At 48.7% G+C, this 21,768-nt stretch overlaps 1 protein-coding gene and 1 long non-coding RNA gene across 10 annotated transcripts in view; one reads left to right on the top strand and one right to left on the bottom strand.

Moving 5' to 3' along the window:
* The window catches only part of LOC144379956 (uncharacterized), an 85,637-nt gene extending 82,278 nt beyond the window's left edge, over nucleotides 1-3,359 (top strand). The window contains exon 3 of the long non-coding RNA XR_013443565.1: nucleotides 3,254-3,359. This is a non-coding gene — a long non-coding RNA (uncharacterized LOC144379956). The remainder of the gene's footprint in view (nucleotides 1-3,253) is intronic.
* GLT1D1 (glycosyltransferase 1 domain containing 1) overlaps nucleotides 1-21,768 on the bottom strand; it is an 84,446-nt gene that overhangs the window by 39,767 nt on the left and 22,911 nt on the right. For 8 of the 9 annotated variants that reach the window (XM_078061124.1, XM_078061125.1, XM_078061123.1 and 5 more), the window contains 3 exons: nucleotides 21,609-21,757; nucleotides 12,629-12,734; nucleotides 7,505-7,556 (listed from right to left, as the gene is read on the bottom strand). In XM_078061124.1, the coding sequence (XP_077917250.1) occupies nucleotides 7,505-7,556; nucleotides 12,629-12,654 (78 nt within the window). In that variant the 5' untranslated portion in view covers nucleotides 12,655-12,734; nucleotides 21,609-21,757. Of the gene's footprint in view, nucleotides 1-7,504; nucleotides 7,557-12,628; nucleotides 12,735-18,284; nucleotides 18,444-21,608; nucleotides 21,758-21,768 lie in introns of those variants that run through there. The other variant, XM_078061127.1, reaches the window with a different exon arrangement.

Here is a 21,768-nt window from a genome sequence, read left to right as displayed (position 1 = left end):
AGTGTCTCCGAAGACTGGATCGGGATCCAGTCCCGTGGGATCCAAAGCTGGCTGGCAATGCAAGAAATAGGAATGCCAGGAGGAAAACCGGAGGGAAGACTTTTTTTTTAGGAAAGAGTTAAATCTATGGAGTAAATAACTGGGGATTATCGATGTTATTCAAAAGCTCCCCCCGCAGTTCTGTGCCTTGGTGATTTGATGAATTCGAAGCAATTCTGATCGTTCCAAATGTCTGAGCCCCCAGGTCATGAGCTCATGAAGGGGGGCGGGGGTCTGGGCTCTGGAACTGATGAGTTTTTCATCCTTTGAATTACACTAAAACTTTTCAATTCCCAGGGATCTCATTTGGGGAAGAAAAATGCAAAGAACATTTCCAGTTCCATCAAGAACTCTCGGAGGAAAGCCAATCTTAATAGAAGTTATTAAAAATGATTAGCTTCCTAGGGTATGATCAGTCCCTGGAGTTTCTCCTACAGAGTATTTGCGGGGAGGGCCTCAGACAAAGAGGGCGTCTAAGGATGAACCCCGTGAGATGCAGGGTTTTAGGTTTCCGCTCGGGGGAAACCATAACAAAGCTGTGGTCTGTGGGTTCCTGCTGCTGCCAGCCTGATTTTCAGAGATCGTCAGGTCCAGAGCAATGGGCCACGCAGAAGGAAGGGGTAAGGCGTTCACAGGACAACACGCGCTGAGTACACAGAGTTCAGCGATTAGTGGACGCGCGGCTCATTGCAAGAGGCGGGTGCTAACACCCGCATCGGCTCTGGGAGCTCACCATGTGACAGCCCGTGAGATCTGTCTTGCTTTCTGCATTTTAATTTCCAAAAGAATATTGATGAGTACGTGCACACACTGAAAGTAAAAGTACACTTTAGCTACGGCCTCACACAAAACCGCTTCAAGAAAGTTATTTTTCTTTAACGGGTGCCGAGGCGAGGCTCAGCACTGGTGCCCCGGAAGGCAGGGAGGCACCATCTCCAAACTAAACAAAATAAATAAGTAAATAAAATCTCTAAAAAGTAACGACACCAGAAAGCTTAGCTCAGCGCTAACCTTGGCAAAGAGTACAGATGAGCCATCCTGGTTATCCTCTTGCTTTCTCGAATTTGATAACCACTTCAAGCAACATTTACTCAAACTCAAGATGTTTAAAAAACCAGCTAGCTCATAAATAAATATTTGAATTTGGGGAAAGTCCTGTTAGCAGAGTACTTCTTAGAAAAAGCTGGTCGACAGTGCAGTTGAATTTTCTGGAGGCCTCTGGGGGTTTGAACCCAATGGAGACCTAGTAAACCCAAGATCGTTGCTTCTGTGGAGAGAAAAGCCTTCCGTTACGATATATACCTAATTTGCTTTACTTTTTTTTTTTCTTCCTTGTGAAATAGTCAAATTTTCTGGTGAAAGTCTGGTGAATTCAGAGAAAGAAACCTTGACTTCTAACACAGATTTGCATGCTGAATGTCTGTTACGTACCATCGTAAGAAACCAACACTCCGTATAGACCAGCTTTACATTTCCATAAGGCACACATCAAAGTTAGCAGTGCGTAGTGAATCACATTCCTAAAGATGCCAAATCAGGGTTATAATTTCACAAACCAACAGAGCAGTGTTTTCCCAAAACACGACCAGTGTTGAACTTGTGTGATAAATATTAACGATGCAGCATGCAGACCTGGTGAAGAACCACTGGGACCGTGCCCTTCACAAAATAGGTACGACGTCACATTAAGGTTGATATGAACAACACTAAAAAAATAACGACAAGCCCAAACAAAGGCATTTCAAATTCAAACAGACAACATAAAGCCATCCTCATTTTTGAAATCCAATCAAACTAATTTGTGTCATCAGCCAGAGATAGGTAGGGGATCATAAACAGCCTCCAGAGTAGTGCCCAGCTTTCTGAGAGGGCTGAAAGGAACCGGGGGTGACACAGTGCCCCTTCTGGGGACATTTCTTTCGAGATGTCTCCCACGGCCCGATGCTGTGTGAGCACGTGTCTGAGCAATCTTGAAAGAGGTCACCCCCCACTTGTATGTACAGAGCTGGGCTGACCAATGCAGCAGCGTCCAGCCACACCAGGGCTGGTCTGAATGGAGATGTGTCCTGAGTGCAGAAGAACACTGGATTTTGAAGACTTCATGCAAAAAAAAAAAAAAACAAAAAAACTATCTCATTAGTCATTTTTATACTGATCACATGTTGAAATAATAAGATTCTGGATATAGACAGCATGCAATAAAGAACTTGGCCTTTGCGCGAGACCTGACAGGAGTGTCTTTGTTTAGGGTGGGGCCAGTCCCAACCATTGGTCTTCGGGTGGGAGCCGGCCATACCACAACCACCACCCACGAGGTTTAGGGTGGGGACTTGGAGTCGAGTGGCATCTGTCCACTTGGACACTGGCTTCAACCGTGGGCAGTTGACCAGTCAGTCAAGCCTACAGAATGAAGCTCCAATAAAAATGTTGGATGCTCAGCTTGAGTAAGCTTCTCTGGCTGGCAATCCTCCGCCGATATTGTCTCAGATCAATAACCAGAGGGTAGAATGGCTTGACTCCACGGGGAAGAAGGCAAGGTGCCTTTGCCCTACACAGTTTTCCAAGTGGCTGATTTTAGCCTGATAAAGTCTATGACTTCCCTAGAATAAACCGTAACCACGAGTAGAATAACCATCAGTGAGTTCTGCGCAATAAGAAGCAAATGCCATAAATCTTTCTAATCTGGGATTATTGAAATCTGATTCTGATTTGATAATAATTAGGTGGGATTAACTGAACGACACCTTGAGTCAGGCCTGCTCCCTAAAACAAAGAACACAAAATTAAGAACAAAAGCTGGCAATTCGATAATGAAGAGCCAAACTTAATTACTCAAGAAACATCGCTGTGCAGAATACATAAGTAAAAATCATCACTCTACAAAAATCCATCTAAAATAATTATATAAATGTGGCTGAATAATGAAGCTTTACATTATTTATACATACGTTTTATTTGTAAAAACTAATCAGATAAAGGTATTGAAAAGAACTTTATTGAAAAATCTTTCACCAAAAAAAAGGACAGAAAGCTGTATTTAAAAAACAGGCTCACATTCGAATCTAATAACTAACCCCCACCGCTATAAACTCTAAAACCAGAAACACCCTTTCCTTATCATTAGCTTTTATTATAGTGTCTCTTCCATCACCACCGAAGACTAAACTTTTGCTGCCTGCTCGAATTTTTTTTTTTTTTTTTTATGCTTTGTCAGATACTTGGAAGAGTATCTTTCTGAAAACAGAGACCCCTGACCCAGGATCACCCAGCGTGTCTGAGTGACAGCGAAGGGCGGACTTGGCTCCGAGACAGAAGCTGGCCCTTCCACGGGCGCATCCTCACCGCTACGGTCCCGCCCGCCCGGACTGGGCTGCTCTGTGCACTCGGGCCGGTTCCCTTCTCACTGCCTGTGGACGTGCAGCTCACGGAGGAAGGACTGCGCCCGGTCAGTGAGCACTTTGCACGGCTGACTCGGGCTCCGAACCTCCACGGGTGCCCTCTCCCGAGGCCAGCCTCACGCTGTAGCTGCCGTCCCCATAGTTACACCCGAGTCCAGTAGGTGTCTCTGATTCAGTGCGTCTGGGACTCGGAGAGTCCACTCCTCTCCCTTTACAAATTCCTTCACTGGAGTTCTTCCAAAATCTTAAATCATGTTGATATCCTCGAGTCCCACGTTATTTCCTCCTTACGTGCTTCAGTCTTTCCACACAAAAATTTATCCAGAACCTGGTACTTAAGTTAAAGAAATCTTTATCAAAGTGCATTTACAGGTAAAATGGCACGATGTCTGTAACTTTTAAAAAAAATATTCCAGAAAATAAGTGTGTGCGTGTGGGCATGTGTCTGTGAGTGTGTGTATGTGTGCGAGGGCATGCATGTGTGCGCATGTGTCTGTGTGTGTGCACGAGGGCATGCGTGTGTGCGCATGTGTCTGTGTGTGTGTGCGCGAGGGCATGCATGTGTGCACATGTGTCTGTGAGTGTGTGTGTGTGCGAGGGCATGCATGTGTGCGCATGTGTCTGTGAGTGTGTGTGTGTGCGAGGGCATGCATGTGCGTGCATGTGTCTGTGTGCGTGTGCGAGGGCATGCATGTGTGCGCATGTGTCTGTGAGTGTGTGTGTGTGCGAGGGCATGCATGTGTGTGCATGTGTCTGTGTGTGCGTGTGCGAGGGCATGCATGTGTGCACATGTGTCTGTGAGTGTGTGTGTGTGTGAGGGCATGCATGTGTGCGCATGTGTCTGTGAGTGTGTGTATGTGTGCGAGGGCATGCATGTGTGCGCATGTGTCTGTGAGTGTGTGTATGTGTGCGAGGGCATGCATGTGTGCGCATGTGTCTGTGAGTGTGTGTGTGTGCGAGGGCATGCATGTGTGTGCATGTGTCTGTGTGTGTGTGTGCGAGGGCATGCATGTGTGCGCATGTGTCTGAGTGTGTGTATGTGTGCGAGGGCATGCATGCATGTGCATGTGTCTGTGAGTGGGTGTGTGCGAGGGCATGCATGTGTGCGCATGTGTCTGTGTGTGTGCGAGGGCATGCATGCGTGCGCATGTGTCTGAGTGTGTGTGTGCGAGGGCATGCATGCATGCGCATGTGTCTGTGAGTGTGTGTGTGTGCGAGGGCATGCATGTGTGCGCATGTGTGTGAGTGTGTGTGCGAGGGCATGCATGTGTGCGCATGTGTCTTGTGAGTGTGTGTGTGCGAGGGCATGCATGTGTGCGCATGTGTCTGTGTGTGTGTGTGCGCGAGGGCATGCATGTGTGCGCATGTGTCTGTGAGTGTGTGTGTGCGAGGGCATGCATGTGTGCGCATGTGTCTGTGAGTGTGTGTGTGCGAGGGCATGCATGTGTGCGCATGTGTCTGTGTGTGTGTGCGAGGGCATGCGTGTGTGTGCATGTGTCTGTGTGTGTGTGTGCGAGGGCATGCGTGTGTGCGCATGTGTCTGTGAGTGTGTGTGTGCGAGGGCATGCGTGTGTGCGCATGTGTCTGTGAGTGTGTGTGTGTGTGCGAGGGCATGCGTGTGTGCGCATGTGTCTGTGTGTGTGTGTGTGTGTGCGAGGGCATGCGTGTGTGCGCATGTGTCTGTGAGTGTGTGTGTGTGCGAGGGCATGCATGTGTGCGCATGTGTCTGTGAGTGTGTGTGTGTGCGAGGGCATGCATGTGTGCGCATGTGTCTGTGTGTGTGTGCGAGGGCATGCATGTGTGCGCATGTGTCTGTGAGTGTGTGTGTGTGCGAGGGCATGCGTGTGTGCGCATGTATGTGTGCATGCGGTGTGCCTGCGCCAGGGGGAGAATGACAGTAGGTTAAGTAAGAATGGAAGAACTTAAGCAGATGGTGGGTACAGTGCACCCTTCTGTTCTTGCTCCTTTTGCTCCTGTGTAGAAATTTCTGTAATAAAAAGTTCTAAAAAAGGGTCCATCCCTGGTAAATTCAACAAATATTTATTGAACACGAGGATGTGTGTTACCCTCTGGGGATGCACTCGTGAACCCCACTTTGTCCCTGTCCTCAAGGAGCTCACGACCACGTAGGGTGAAGGCAAGGACAAGCACCAAGTGCATCCCCCTGCACCCGCGCCCCTGCAGGGCCACCTCGAGACCCTCCCATGATGAGGACGACTGTATCCCCACTCCTCGACTTGCTTGCGCCACGAGGACAGGAGCAAACATTAAACAAGCACAAGTTCCCAGAAGGCTTTCTCGCCGGTGCTCGCTCTCTCCGGCTGCAGAACCTCACGAGGGACGGCGGAGCAGGTTCACTGAGTCACGCAGATCTTCCAATTACACAACATCAACACAAAAATCCCGCTTGTTCACATGACTGCTGATCTCACCAGGCAGGTCTTTACGCCTGGGGATGCTGCTGACCACAGGGTGCTCTCCGAAGTTCTCATAGTTGCTCAACAATTCAAACATTATCGCCCGTGGTTTTGCTTAATGTGACTGGCTCGATCCACGCGTTTTTAAGAAACTGTCTAACAGATGCCCACATCCGAATCACCAGTTTGCCTGCCAGTTATTCTTTCAGATACAAAATCGTGTGAAGATGTATCTGGTTCAGCTTGCGACTCCAGCACATGAGAGCCTCCAGGTAAATGCCGTACCTCATCCAGAATTGCAGCGGAGCTGTATGCACACTTCCTGTGTCATCACACGGAACATTCAGGACACACGTATTCAAAGGTTCATATTTGAGAAAATTGTTCATGGCTTCAAGGAGATCTGAAAGTGATTTTGTTTTTAACTACAAGGGGAGGTGTGAATAATCAAGGATTGGCTCAGATGGGTGCTGCTGCCTTCATTAGGATGAAGGGTTGGCGGTTTTACGGAGTTCCCAAAGGTGAGGAAGGCAAACAGTGTGTCTGTGTTACGATGCAAACAGGCTCGCATTGTGGGGGCCCGGGAAGAGAGAGGGATCCCCGTGCTGACACTGCCCAGACAGCCAAACTGGCACAACAGAAAACTGGGAAGCTTGTCATTTGTTATTCTGAGATTTTCAGTTTATAAAATTGCCCTCCAGTTCCTCCCTGGGGAGTGTTTGATGTGAAGAAGGAGGTAGGCGCGATCCGGCCGTAGGGAAGAGTGCGTCCGCGCACGCGCAGTGGTCGGAGCCTTGCTCAGGGACCACCGGGCCCACAGAGCACCGCACGCGCCCTCGCCCCACACGGCAGTCACCATGCGCTAGATTTTACAGATCGAAATTCTACACGAAGTACAGAACCTGTACAACACCCCGACAGGAATAATGCCAACAAGTGATAAGGGCATATGCGGGGGCACGGCGGATGAGCTGGCCCCGCACGGGGACCCACAGCGCTGGCGACCGGACAGCGGAGTCTCATGCTCGTGGGTCGCTGGGCAAAGTGGCCCCTGGGTTGGCTGCTTCTGTTCTGCAGGTGCCAGCCTCACCACGGCTTCCCTCACTCCCCGCTGAGAGCTCAGCTCCCACCAGCTCATCCACCTGCCGCCAAGTCACCACGAGTCAGAGTCAGTAAGGGACCTAACTTATAGAGCTATAAAGTCCTCTTCTGCAAGCTCTTCGGATAAATAGTCCAACCTCGCAAACTACATCTACCACCGAAAAGATCGCTGCTCTCCATGCACGTGGGGCAGCTGCAACCTTTAGAGCAGAGCCTGGAAATCACCCGTTCTGAGCACGTCAAAAGAAAACAGAACATAAAAGGATTCGGCGATTGGGCTATTTTTGCTGTTCAGCAGCAATATAAAAAAAAAAAGTCAAGTCTTAAGAGTATCTACACAAATTAAAAAACCATCAGTATACGGGATGCATCATACACTCTGGTGGCCACAACAGAAACACTGTCCGTTCCCATCCAAGTGCCACGCAGCCCTCACCCCTGCCGCCTCCCCAGCTGCCCCTGCCGCCTCCCCAGCTGCCCCCGCCGCCTCCCCAGCTGCCCCCGCCGCCTCCCCAGCTCAGCCAGCACGACAGCAAAATCAACACGTACCCACTGTGTCTGCGCCGCTTCCTTCATCGACTCTGTGAAAGCGACAGCAAATCTAGTAAGATGAACAAAAATAAGGAAAACAATTAGGGCAGAATTCAATTAACGTAACTAGGGAACAGCTCTTTGGAACAAATTGTGAGAGACAAGGTAAGAAGCTGAATTTCAAGTGCCATCCATCTTCATCACGTGCGGTCAGCGGCCCTCCGGTTCAATCTCCACTCACATCAAAACAAGTTGTGTATACACGAAATAAACACCTGGAGCTCCACATTTCAGTTTTTTGTTGTTGTTCCTTCCATGCAAGGTCAGAGAAGCAGGGAAAAAGTCAGAAAGCCAGATGCAGGGGAGAGGCAGAGGATTTAGTTAATCCCCTCGGAACATCCAAGGACTGGCTCTCCGGTCCACTGGCTTCAGCGGGAAGGCTGGGCTGAAGTCTTCAAAATTCGCTGAATGCACATGGATCAGGAATGTTAATGTGTACGTTCATCAAGTAATGGCTGTTTCCAGAAGTAGGGCCGGATACACATGGGATGAACCAGGAACGTCCTATGGTGGCCAGGCGGTGAGAAATTGCCCGAAACTGGTGAGGGCAGGCTGGGAGGACACCAGAGTCAGCTCACAGCATCTCCCCGTGGCCAAGGCGGGCACGATTTAGTGCCCAAATACATCACAGTGACGGGTATCCCATAGAGTAAAATAAAATAAATACCCATGTGTCCATAGTGATCTACACAAAGAAGTGACTAGCACATGGGGCCAACAGGAACAGCTCTTCCTTTCAGAATTCCAGGGAATAAATGCAGAAGGAGTAGTGGAAATGGAAAATCACCACAAGGCAGACTCCACAGTAACAGTGGTCACGGCCAAGAAGCCGTAACGGTCGATTCCTTCCCACCCCAAAGGGTGGGCTCCTTCCTGGAGGAGCCCCCCTTCCCCTGCCTGTCTTCTCCGAGCCTTCCCTCCCCACCACCTTCCACCCATCCCCGCCAGTCATTCACATGCCCCGGATTTAAGGAGGAATGAATGGAGGAATGAGGAAACCTCTTGTCCTCTGTGTGGGCGTGACAAAGAGGGGCGGGGAGGCACCGAGGGCATCACCCCTCGCACCAGGGCCGCCTTCACCCCCTGTGCCCCACACGCAGCTGGTGCGGGCCGACCCAGCGGTGATGAGTGCGCCCGCATCCCTCGTGAGACGCTCCCCGAGCCCCTGGACGTGGGCAGGGAGCGCGAACAAACTATTCTGAGCCAGAGCTACGGCGTAATGCAAGGACAGTGCAGGGACCTTCCTTCGTGGGAAACCGTGAGGCACCGCAGTTCCTGGTCCCCAGGGAATTCAACGCCCAACGGATATTTCCTGTTACTGTTTTCTACCAGGACTAACACCACCGCATGACTTCCGCGAGGGGTTCGAGCACCCCACGTGGCCAGCGAACAGACTACTGGACAGCTTCAAACCTATAGAAAAGAAAAGAAAAAAGAGGAGACCCCAAAAGTAGAGAAAAACTGGGGAGCACGGAATAAGGTCAGTGACAGGAGGATCATGCCTTTCACCCCATAACAGCGTTTCTAGATAAATGCACAGCGCAGCCTGAGGATGGCTCATGGAAGGTTGATCCGCTCCTTTGGCAAGCACGACCACCTCCCCATGCCTGCCCCACGTGGGCTGGGATGTCACTCTGTGCGCTGTGACTCCCCCAGCCCCTGGAGTCCTGCCTGGCACCCAGCAAGCAGGCAAAAATGCCCACAGACTGAATAAATGAACAAGCGCACGGATGGGAGTCCTGCCTTACATTCCAACCAGACGCGGGTCAGAGCGAGGGAAGAAGGAAGAGCAGGTGCGTGGGGCTGGCCGCAGAAGAGGGAGCTTGGGCACCCTCGCCCAGCAGCTGCGGTTACTGTCCCCAGCCCGTCACCCTTTCCGCCGGCATGCCCCGTTCACTCCGGACCAGGCATCGGGGATCTGCGGCCCGGCTGAAAACCAGAGAGGCAATGAGAGCCCCGGAGAGGCCTTCATCAGGAAGAGTGCACGCATACACATTTCGGGAGTCAGTGGGCGGACTGAGTGAGCTTGCTCATTTCCGTTTATCCTGGAGAGGCAGGTAACATGTTCGTCCCTACGGCCCCTCCCTACAGAGACCCTGGCCCTGGGTTTATACCCACCTACTTAGGAGATAACCGATAAGAGGGTTTCTGACCCCACAATCCTCAGAAAATAAAGAAATTAAAAACAGCACATTTCTTACCAAAAAATGTAAAACTACCACTTTTGCCCTGTGGGATGAATATTGCCATTTCAAAACGTGCTCAACTTTCACATGTGATTTTGTTGGTCAAAAACATCTTTAGGAACAACTGTATGAAATGACTGATACTGAGCCATTTTGACCTATAATTTCACATGGTCTAACCTGTCATGTGCTATATATTTCCTATTTGTGAAACTATTTCTTAGGCAATTTATTTCATATAAACTCTCTTTTGCTCATTTGTGGGCAATACTAAATTTTTCTAAGGTGCACCCGGATGATCCTTCACAAAACAACCTCCACAAGTTTCAAACTCCTTACCTAATTTGGTATTCATAATTACCAAATACTTATCATATTATAATACAAGCCAAAAAGCTGATGCTGAAGTAATTTCAATACTATACCATACAGAAAAAAAGTTTTAAATACAAAAAAAGTTCAAAAATATACCTCATAAGAAAAATGTAACTACTTAAAAGTATTTGATTAAAAATGAAACTCATTATAAAGCGAGACAAGTTCAATACTTTATTTTACAGAAAAGTATGCTGTACGCTGTCCGACAAGAAATCTATGATTCATCTGACTTCCCTGCCCACTGACTTCAATCAATACTCCTCCCAAATGAAAATCAATGTGTTTTAATAACAACGCAATGAATAATGCTAACAATAATACCATAAGATGAATTCATTCAGTATCGTTTCTACCTAGCAGAATTATTTCCCTTCCGTAAGACGGTGCAAACTGCATGAATCAAAAGGTAATTAATTTTCAGAGTCTAAGAGCAACAACATCGAGAAAACCTATCATGACAGATCACGTTTCAAGATCGACCCAAACTCTGTCTACCTTTGTTTACTGTAATTCTCTCTCTCCATCTGACGTGCACACTCGCGCACTCACGCGTGCACACTCTCTATTTGGACAAGGTTGTATGGCCACATTTATGATACCCCACAGTAACCCTAGTTTTCAGGAGCAAGACTGACTCCCGCCTTAGGAAAAGGGGATGGGGTTGCCTTGGGCTGCACCCTAGAACCTGGAGTGCGTCCTTTGTAAAGGATCAGGAATGCTCCAGGGACGGAAAGACGCAGAGTTCTGGATTCCCTGACCACGCTTCTCAACCGTGAGAGGCTTAGAGATGAGCCACAGACATTTCGTGGTTGGCCATTTATTGGGGGGCACGGGAGCAACCTGAATGTCCATGGACAGACAAATGGGTAAAGAAAGTGTAGTAAACACATACACTGGAATATTATTGAGCCTTGAAGAAAGAGGAAATCCTGCCATTTGCAACCACACGGATGAACCTGGAGGACATGATGCTCAGCGAAGTGAGCCAGACATAGAAGGACAAATATTGTATGATCCCACTGATGTGAGAATCTAAAATAGTCCAACTCCTAGAAGCAGACAGTAGGATGGTGGTGGCCAGGAGCCGGGGGAGACAGGAACAGGAAGAGATTCATCCAAGGGCACAAAGTTTCACTTGTACAAGGTGGGTAGGTCCTGGAGACCTCCTGGAGCCTACAGTTAACGATGCTGTAACATACACTTAGGAATGTGCAAAGAGGATAGATTTCATGTTACGTGCTCTTATCATGACAATAATAACGAAGAGGGTGGGCGGAAGCTCTCGGAGGGGATAGAGGTGTTTATGCCACAGACCCTGATGATGGTCTCACCGACGGGGACTCATCTTCAAACTCATCGAGCTGCATACATACATTAAATACAGCTCTTTGCATGTCAGTCATGCCTCAACCAAGTGTTTTTTTTTTAAATAACTAATAAAGCAGTTTGTCCACATCAAAAAAAAAAAAAAAATCGATTGCCTGCTTTGTATTGTTTTGGGTTTTTTTTTTTTTTTACAACGATTCAAAAATTTACAAGAGCTGAAAGGTTGAGGTCTTGGTAAACTTTGGATTCAGGGTGATTCCACGGTCAGGTAAGACTTGCTCTGTGGCCCGGGAGGGACGGACCACATGGCACCATCTCGACCCTTCCGTGGACTCACCCCAGGAAGCCTGCCAGTCGCCTCTTCACTGATGAACAGAAGAGCTCTTGGCTTTAGGCCCACGTGACTATTTGGGTTTTGTTTTGACTTCTTTTTAAACAACTTTCATATGGACATAGAGGATTTCTATACTGTTATTATTATGTTAAGTATTATCATTATCTTCGTGATACAGAGGAATGGGGGTGATTTTTCCCCCGCCTGTCCTTCTAGTTCACAGTGCTGTACAAATACGATTTTCTAAGTATGCCCGGACAAGGGCAATGTTGGGGAGTGCAGCTCTGGGTTCTGGACTGGGGCAGCAATCCCCACCCCGGGGGCTAGAAACGTGATCGACTGCAGCTGCAGCGGCCAGCAGGTGTCGCCGACGAGCAGTGACCAGCTGGGCGCGGGGACATGCAGCAGGGCCCCCACGAGGAAGGACTGTGCTGCCCCAAATGCCCACAGTGACCCCCTCCCAGACGGTTTTACAGAGCTCAGAAATCCACGGAGCTCAGAGCCAGGCCCCAAACATTCGAGAGTCGATGCTGACGCCTGTGCTCGAGGAGCCGGAGTCGGGGTGTGCTGTTCTCTAAGTGGACCACAGTGCGGCGCCTTCCACCCGGCAGGACTGCTAAGGAGGCTGGCCCAAAGTGAACTGTCGCTGAACAGTTATTCCCGTGCAATAACTTGTGTACCGTGACCCTTCGTGGCAAAATTAAAATGTGCAAATGAAAGGAAAAAATGAAATGAGAAAAAGAGACTGGCTTTACTATGGTAAGATGGGACTCCCCCAAACGGCAGCCTTCCTAATCTTTTGGTTTCAGCGAACTCCCCCCAAATGCTTAACTCCTGTGAGGTTCTCATCAGCATTACCTGGCTTCTTCGAGGACCTTTCCCATCACTTCATTTTTTTCTCTCTGGTTAACATCTTCATTCAAATCAGTTCCACCAAAGATGATTCCAAAAGGGATTCCGTGACCTGCAAGATTATGACAGTTAACGAAGCAGAGCGTAGCTTTGGAAACAGCCCTCACCATCCCGTCCCAGAGCAAATGCGAAACCGTGTTCCCTCAGCTTGGGGGACCGTGTTTTGGTGTTTGTTTCATTTTATCCAGCTTACCTGAGCAGCAGAATAGGAATCACTGTTATACACAACATGACATGGGGATTAATCATGTCAGACCACCGGTGCCAGCACCATTTAAAATCAATTAGCTTTACATTTTAACAAATGAAAAATAGTGCTGGCCACCATCTATCAAAACCAAGCTGACTGCTCCCGGGAAATGGGCATCTATGACAGAAAAAGAGCAGGTTAAATGCAGCCCGGCTGGGGCTCCCAGCAGCAGGTGCCGTGCTCTCGAGGGCGCCCAGGCCACGAGGACTTCAGGGAGCATGCAGCTCTCTGTCCTGCGAGCCACACACAGTGCGTGTGACGTGTGGGAGCAAGTCTGTTCTGTGCCGGTGACAGGCTTAGTCAAGGGAGGTTTGACGAGCACAGACGAGTGAGGCATCAGGCGTGCACAGATCGAGCTAAATGGTGTGCTCAGCAGAAGCCACTCCATAGGGACTTCCAAAGGTCAACCAAAAATTTCAAGAGACGCTGGCTGGCAAACCACCAAGTAGACCAGACCTAAGAGGAGCGTTCATACTGGGCTTTCTCGAACGAGCCATCCCTCCTGCGATTCAGTAGGTCACTCAAAGGGTACTCTTCTTTCCTTTTATCTGCCTTATAATTATTCCTGTCAATGCAAATGAGCAGATTCTCTTTTTTCTCTCTGGTGAGCTGGCTCTTCCCAGGAATCTGACGGCTACGAATTCAGCCTCTAGATACTAAAGCCCACAGGCACAGCGAGGCTGCTAGGGAGAGCAGAAGATGGGAGACAACTCAGATGCGTCGGTGAAGACCAGCCTTTAAAAAAAAAAAAAAAATGGAAGCATACGGGGTTGTGTGTATGTGTACACGGACATAAAAAGACTGAAAAAAAATCTACCACATGAGAAAAATCAAGGGCAAGCTGGTTAACACAGTATTCATGTACTGTGTAAAAACAATAAACATCCATATATGTGTGTGTATATATATATATAAATTCAGTGAATGAATACGCAGCACACGGGGATGTTGAGCGACAGTGAATGGGTTTAGCATGTGGGACCGACACGAATCTCTGGGGGCCGGAGGGAGGTGCGAGGTGGGAAGAATAATGACCCCCAAAGATGTCTGTTCCTAATTCCTGGATCCTAGGAATGTTTCAGGGGAAAGGCAAATTAGACTATTTAGAATTGAGGGTGCCAGTCCGCTAACCCTGAAGGGGAGAGATTATCCTGGACCATCCAGGTGGGGCGGTGTAATCACAGGGTCCTTACACGTGGAGGAGGCAGGCAGAGGAGGAGCTCCCCAAGCTGCCGTGTCGGGCCGGGGGGGACTGGCCCGGCCAGTGCGGACTCTGAGGATGGGAGGGGCCGTGAACCGGGGAGTGTGGGTCCCTCCATGAGGCGGAAAATAAGGAAGCGGATTTGCCACAGAAGCCTCCACGAAGAAACAGTCCCGCCAGCATCTTGGTTTTAGTCACGGGAGACCCCCTTCCGCTTCCGGCCTCGAGCTACAGGACAATAGACGTGCGTCTTATGCACTGGGTTTGTGGTGAATCGTGACAGTGCAGTAGGAAACTAATACAGCACCCCCCCCATAAAAACTGCCAGTTTAGGAAAATTAGGGTCAGGAAAATCGCAGAAAAAGCCTTTTGCCAGTGAACTCTCCAAAGACAGAACAGTAGCCACCAGAAAGATCTACACCGAGCATCACAGACGCTGCTCCGAGGCGACGAGAACGTTCAGTAATTAAGTGAGCGGCCTGCCTACTGGCAACCGCTCAAATACATCAGCTCAAACTGAGTGAGAAAAAACGTCAGACTTTGACTCCAGACCATCCTGGGTCAGAACCTGGTTCTCCACTTGGAAAACGCACGGCTTTGAGCGAGTCACCAGGGTTCTCTGAACCTCGGCCAGCTCGTCTGTGAAGCGGAGGTCAAGCTAACTAGCTGACTTACTCGTGCGCTTCAGTGACTCCCTGCGTACGACGCACAGACACAGGACGGACTTTGTATGTGATGCTGGTGTCACCGTGCTTTCTGCCGAACACGTTTTTAAATATATAAATCCAGAGGCTCTCTGAATTAAATTAGCACTCGGAGGAATGGAATGTGGGATATTTCATTTGCTTTCCTATTTTTTCAATATTCATTCTATTGATGAGAAAACAAAGCTTTAAATAAGTAGCGTGTTTGTCTTTTTTTTTTTTAAAGATCCTATTCATTTATTTGACAGAGAGAGACACAGTGAGAGAGGGAACACAAGCAGGGGGAGTGGGAGAGGGAGAAGCAGGCTTCCCGCGGAGCAGGGAGCCCGATGCGGGGCTCGATCCCAGGAACCTGGGATCATGACCCGAGCTGAAGGCAGACGCCTAATCGACTGAGCCACCCAGGCGCCCAGTAGCGTGTTAGTCTTAATGGCAATGCATCCATAATTATGAGTGGAAAATTCTAGAAGTCCTCTGCTATAGAATGATGCATATAAAATGTCTGCAAACTCCTACTGACCCTTCAAAACCTCACTCAGGCAGGCCCTCCTCTCTGAAGGCTTCTCCGGGTCCATCAGAAGTAAATCCCCCTACTCTGATGCCATGCTACATATCATAGGCTTTAGGATTGATTTGTAGACTGGAAAATCCTCGAGAACAGGCACCGTGGCTTATTAATTTTGTACCCCTTGCTCCTGATACAATGCCTGCTACAAGTTAAATCTTCAAACAGCCTTTGTGGAAATGAACTGAGCCTGAAAAGTGGTCTACAAACTACTTTCCAAGCGCATTTACTCGGAGCCACCCAAGCAACTGGTCCTATTTCATCAATCAGTGCCTCTGCTGAAAATTTGTCATTCCCAGAAGTCTGCTGAGAAAAAACATCACCGTCTCCTGAACCTGGCTCCTTAATCAGCCACCTGACTCCACCTGCTTCCTCAGCAGGTTCAAGCCTGAAGCCGATTCTCAATGAGAAACAGAAAGAGCTTCATGAAAGCGCTTCTCATCCAGTTTTCGGCCAACGTCGGATCACTGGGCACGTTTTCTTTGTGTGCCATTTAGGGCAGATGAAGGAGAGCCCAGGAAGCATCCTGCACGGGAGCAGTCTTCTATTACATTTTAGACAGGGATAGCTCCGAAGTTCTCTTCCCATGCACTTGAAAGACTGGTGGGTGTACACGTCGAACACCTTTCACAGACATGTCCAAGAGGGAAGAACACATGCAACGTGTTACTTCAAAGTTAATATGGTGATTGGCCCATGACTTAAATAAAACATTAAGATTCATATTTAGAAAAAAAAAATACTTGCATTGTACCTGCAAAATAGCTACAATAAATATTAATATTATTACGGTGCTATTTCTCATCACTTGAATATTCTTCTTAGCAATTTTATGTACTTAATTATTCACTCAGAAAATACTGGTTTTAAAAAGAAAAGCAAGCTTCCATTTGTCCATGCCGTTAAGGTTTTATTTAGATATATTTACTATGCACAGACATGTAAGTGCGGCCAGTTATTAATTGCCAATATGTACCTGCAGTAAAAATGCACAGATACGTCCTGTGGGGAGGCCGTGCCGCACTTAGAAAATCCTAAAGCGAACGGGCTCTGTGGACGCCTGCTCATCACAACGTCGTTTCCAGTTGAGGGGGGAAGTGGAAACAGGATATGACTGTTCCTAGTCATGTGTCAAAGACCATTCAGTGACGGGGGAGATGTTCCTAACATCCGTAGGTAAGACAGGCTGCTAAACGGTGGTATGATCGCGATTTTAGAAATACAGCCACAAATTGCAGAGAAAGGTAGAATGTCAGACCAGCATCCACGGTGCTTAGCCCAGGAAGCATTAATTAATATTTCTTTAAAAGAAGTTGCAAGTTTATATTGTAAGAGTGGATCTTTTTTCTGTAAATTTAATTTTGAAGAAAAACACAAAATCGGTAAAACCGAATACGTCCAGGAAACAGCGGGCACATCTGGGTAGTGAAACTCAAGGGGCTCTATTGCCCTCTTTGTACTTGTGGGAAGTTTCCAAATTATGTAACTTTTTATGTAACTTTTTTTTAAATCATTAAATGCTCTATATTTTAATATAGTTTCATCTAGGGGCGCCTGGGTGGTGCAGTCGGTTAAGTGTCCGACTCTTAGTTTTGGCTCAGGTTGTGATCTTAAGGTCGTGAGATGGAGCCCCGCGTCGGGCTCTGCGCTGAGCATGGAGTCGGCTTGAGATTCTCTCCCTCTGCCCCTCCCGCTCATGCTCTCTCCCTCTCTAAAATAAATCTTAAAAAAAATATATCTTTAAAATCTGTAATAGTTGAATCCATGGAAGACTTAGAAACGTCGGAAATCACGCCCCGCCGGCTGTCAGCACAGGGCAGCTCAGCATAGGGAACGGAGAGGACAGAGGCCCCTCGACGCGTCGGGTGAGAATCACAAGGTGTGCAGCACCTTCTCTACCTGCCGATGGCGGTGGTGATGCTGTTCATGGCTGGCTGCTCAGGGAGAGGGTGCTTTCAAAGAGATGAGCCTGAGGAATACGTAAAGACCATGGAGACAACAACCGGGAATAAACAGAAGTGGAACTAAGTTTACTAACAGTGGTGCTGCTTCGGGTCCTGGCATTTGTTAGACCAAAGCAGGAAGACCCAGTCCCCTCGTGCCACGGGTTCTAGAGAAGGCTTCTCCCCTCCTACCACTTGTGAGAGAGGCAAAGCTTTAGGTGACTTTGTGCTTTTCCTCCATTTAGTTGAAGCAAAGGCCAAGAAATGGTAAAAATGGAGAAAAACTGGACTTTGGAGGAGAAAACCCGGTGATGTGACCAGAGCGAGAGGAAACAGGTCCTTCCGTCTGTTGGTTGAGCACCGACTGGACTGACCTTTCTGGGGGGCAGTTTGTCCCTGTCAATCCCAATGAAAAATACACAGTCCTCTGGCCACAGGTTATTCGAGGAATTTAATCCACCAAAATCCCCCCAGAATGAAGTAAAAAATACAATCAAACTTGCTGTGGCTTTACCTGCAATAGCAAAACCTGAGACAGATTTTTAATAAACACGGTGCGGTCTTCTGGTGGAATACCACACAGCCAGGAAAAAAGGCAGGAGGAGCTCTGCTGATTTGGAAAGCTCGCTCAGCTATGTACTTACAGCGTCGTCCCGTTTGTGGACATAGACCATACTCCACGGGTATGTATGCAAGACATTAAAAACACGCAGTTTGATGGACAATAATACACCTGATGGTAAACAGATTTCATCAACCCCAGTGCCTGAAGCCTTGTGACTGCAAAACAGACCTACAACGGTCAGTGACAACCTAGTAAAGATTCCAGGAGCTTTAAGAGCTACGAACAGTACCTTGGCCCCTACACTTCCTTCCTATTTTGAGATCGACCTCAGACTCTGTTTCCCAGGACACTTGCAACAGAATCCCAAGTCATACCTGTTCAGAGGAAAAGAGCTCTTGGGAGTAAGACTTTCACGAACACCATCCCCACTGATAGAAGACAGTTTGTGCTGATGGTTCAAGCGGGGTTGCAAAGGTAAGGAGGCACAGGTAGATTCTCAGAGGTTCCTAAGCTAAGACGTCCATACAGAGATATTCGCTGCCATGACTGTGGGGGAAAAACATGGAAGGCAACTCCAATGTCCCTTAATCGAAGCCTGGTAAGATGATGGGTGCTCCCACGCTTGGAAGGTTACGCAAGCATTGACAGAATGAGGTAGATCTGTGCATGTGCGGCTGCAGAGAAATCTGCAGATGCATCGTGGTAAAAAGCAGGACACTGACTATTTATAGCATGCTCCCACTCATGTTTTTTTTTAAAGGAGGAGATACGTACAAATATGTGCCTGGGCTTACATGGAGGGCAGCGCCTGGTGGTCATGCTCAGTGAGGTCCCCTCCCAATCCCCAGAGGGCTGACTGGTGTAAGCAGGAGATGCTCTGGAACCTAGGGCTTCCAAGGATGGGTCATAATAGGCCAATCAGCTTCCAGGGCGCTCTCTCTTCGATGGCTCTCTCTTGGAGAAGCCGGCTGCCATGTCTTGAGGACACTCAGCAACCTCGGCAGAGGCCCACGTGGTGAGAAGCTGGGGCCTCCTGCTGACAGCAGGTGGCCCGTGTGGGACCAGTCAGGCCTCCAGATGACGCAGCCTCCGCTGGAGCACATCCTACGTGGTCTTGACTACAACCTCACCCGAGACCCTGGGACAGAATCAGCACAGCTGCTTCTGAATTCCAGATCCACGGAAACTATTACATATAAATGCACTGCTACAAGTCGCTCACTTTCGGGGGTAATTTGTTATATAATGACAGATAACTAGCACAGTCCCTATAATACATTTCCAGGAGAATACACAAGGGAATGATAACTAGTTGTCTCCGGGGATAACAAATTAGACAGCTGGAATGAGAAGTGGGACGAAGGTTTCCTTTTTGTTCTTGATCATTTAGTTACACTCACTCTGTGCTGGGGGGAGATTGAAGTGTGCATGTAGCAGCTTAGGTTTTAAAAACAGCACCTTGTCCGATGTGCCCAGGCAGGAAGCGAGCATGCAGTGAGGCCCCAGCCGGTGAAGCCCCAGGTCCCTGTTGGGGGCAGGAGGTGGGAGGGAGCAGGAAGAGGAAGCGAGGCAGAAAGTCACCTTTAGCAATGAGACTGCCGAAAATTTCCGAGGCTTGGCACATTCTGCTGACGGGAGCTCCATTCTCCTGTGATGACCGTAGATCATTTTGGCCCTCAAATGACATCCCGCCCCCCGAAATGTGATTGCCACCGCCATGTCAGTTAATTCACGTTTGGGAAAAGGCACTCACTGGTCAGCTGCAACGCAAGCAATGTCTCCTGCCTTCACCTGGTGCCTCTGTGCTTTCACGGAAGTCACATCAGCCTCGGAGTGTTAAGAAGAAAGAGCCCCCAGCTGTAGCTGAAGTCCAAACGACGACTGCACACATGTCCTTTCAGCGACCAAGGGAACCGTGTTTTAAGGTCCCCGGTGGATTGATTAGTGAAGTTTTTAAGAGAGAGAGTACTGTTGTTCAACTTCACTCTTTACTACTAGTGAAGAGCTCATACGCTGTGAAGTTGCATCGAATACTCTGCAGTTTGGGGTGCCTGGTTGGCTCAGCCTGAGGGCATTGGACTCTGGGTTTTTTTTTTTAATTTATTTAAATTAAATTTAGTTAGCATATAGTGTATTATTAGTTCCGGGGGCAGAATTTAGTGACTCATCAGTTTCGTATCGTCACCCAGGTACCCCATCCCCCCTCCCCTCCAGCAACCCTCAGTTTGTTTGCTGTGATTAAGAGTCTCTTATGGTTTGCCTCCCTCTCTGTTTTCATCTTATTTTTCCTTTCCTTTCACTATGTTCATCTGTTTTCTTTCTTAAATCCCACATAGGACTGAGATCATACGATAATTGTCTTTCTCTGACTGACTTACCTCGCTCAGCATAATACCCTCCAGTTCCATCCACGTCGTTGCAAATGGCAGGATCTCAGGGTTCCGAGCGCAAGTACCATGTTGGATGTAGAGCTTACTTAAAAAAAATACACACTTTGCCGGCTTGGGTCAAGTAGCGATGTGAATCATTTCTGTGCGGTGGTGATGGTTAACGCTGTGTTTGAGCTCGGGGACAACCCGACAGCCGGTAAACCATTATTTCTGCGTGTGTCTGTGGGGGTGTTTCCGGCTGAGATTAGCATTTGAATTGGCAGACTGAGGGAGGAAGGTGGCCGCCCTCACTGCGGCAAGTGGGTGTTACCCCATCTGCTCAAGGCCTCGGGAGCAGGAGGGCAAGGCTGAGCCGAGACATCCGTGCTCCCCGTGCCAGCTCCCAGCTCTCCGGCTTTCCGACTCAAACAGCGACTGACACCAGCAGCCCCCGATTCTCAGGCCTTCAGATCCGGACGGAAAGGGTTCCCAGCTTGCAGAGGGCAGGCCGCCAGACTTCTGGGCCTCCGTCGTCGCGTAAGCCCATCTCGGTGATAAATCTCCTCTTCTGCGTGTCTGTACATGTCCTCCTGGGCTCGTGTCTCTGGAGAGCCCTGACTAATGCCCCGGAGGGCCCGTCGCACGTGACCCTGCTCCGCAGCTAACCTAGCAACCTAATTTCTACTCTCCATGAAATCACCCACTCAAATCCCAGCTCCTCAGATGCTCTTTAAGCTACTTCAGGATCTTAGTGTTTGCCTCGTTAGTAGGTCAGTGAAATAAAGTGTTTCCTACGTGCCCAGTCTGTGTTTATAAGAGGTGCGTATGTGTGACTTTTGAAAATCATACTCTGAGTGAGGAACTGTACACCCAGGAGGTTCGCGACAGCTCTCGATGCGGTACGACAGCTTTGGCATATACATCCATTCTCAATCGGAGTTACCTCCTTTTGGAAAATGAGGCCCTAAGAAGGACAAAGCAAAGAAGATGAGGGTGCTCCCCCCAGGTTTGAACCGGGTAAACAGGATGAACTGAGATCTCAGCTGTTTTGTTTGTTTGTTTTTAAAGATTTTATTTATTCATGAGAGAGAGAGAGAGAGAGAGAGCTCGAGCAGGGGGAGCAGCAGAGGGAGAAGCAGGCTTCCTGCTGAGCAGGGAGCCCGATGTGGGGCTCGATCCCAGGACCCTGGGATCATGACCTGAGCGGAAGGCAGACGCTTCACTGACTGAGCCCCCCAGGCGCCCCTCAACTCTGTGTTATTTGTCGCTGTAAGTGCTTCTGGTTTCCATGACCTCCAGTGTCCCACCCTTGCAGAGAAAGCGGGTTACCTTGCACGAGCCGGCCTCCTCTGTAGAGATGAAGAGCCAGTGCTGCCTCCAGGTTCTCAGCCCTGATGAGGTGGGCGATTTCAGATGAGCTCTCCAGGTCAGCGGCATCTTTCAGAAGACATACATGGCCGGCAGCTTCTAGATGGTCCCTTTACCAAAA

The sequence above is a fragment of the Halichoerus grypus genome, chromosome 13 (genome assembly GCF_964656455.1).
Source record: "Halichoerus grypus chromosome 13, mHalGry1.hap1.1, whole genome shotgun sequence".
Classification (NCBI taxonomy): Eukaryota; Metazoa; Chordata; class Mammalia; order Carnivora; family Phocidae; genus Halichoerus; species Halichoerus grypus.
This window is presented reverse-complemented; position numbering and strand designations above follow the sequence as displayed.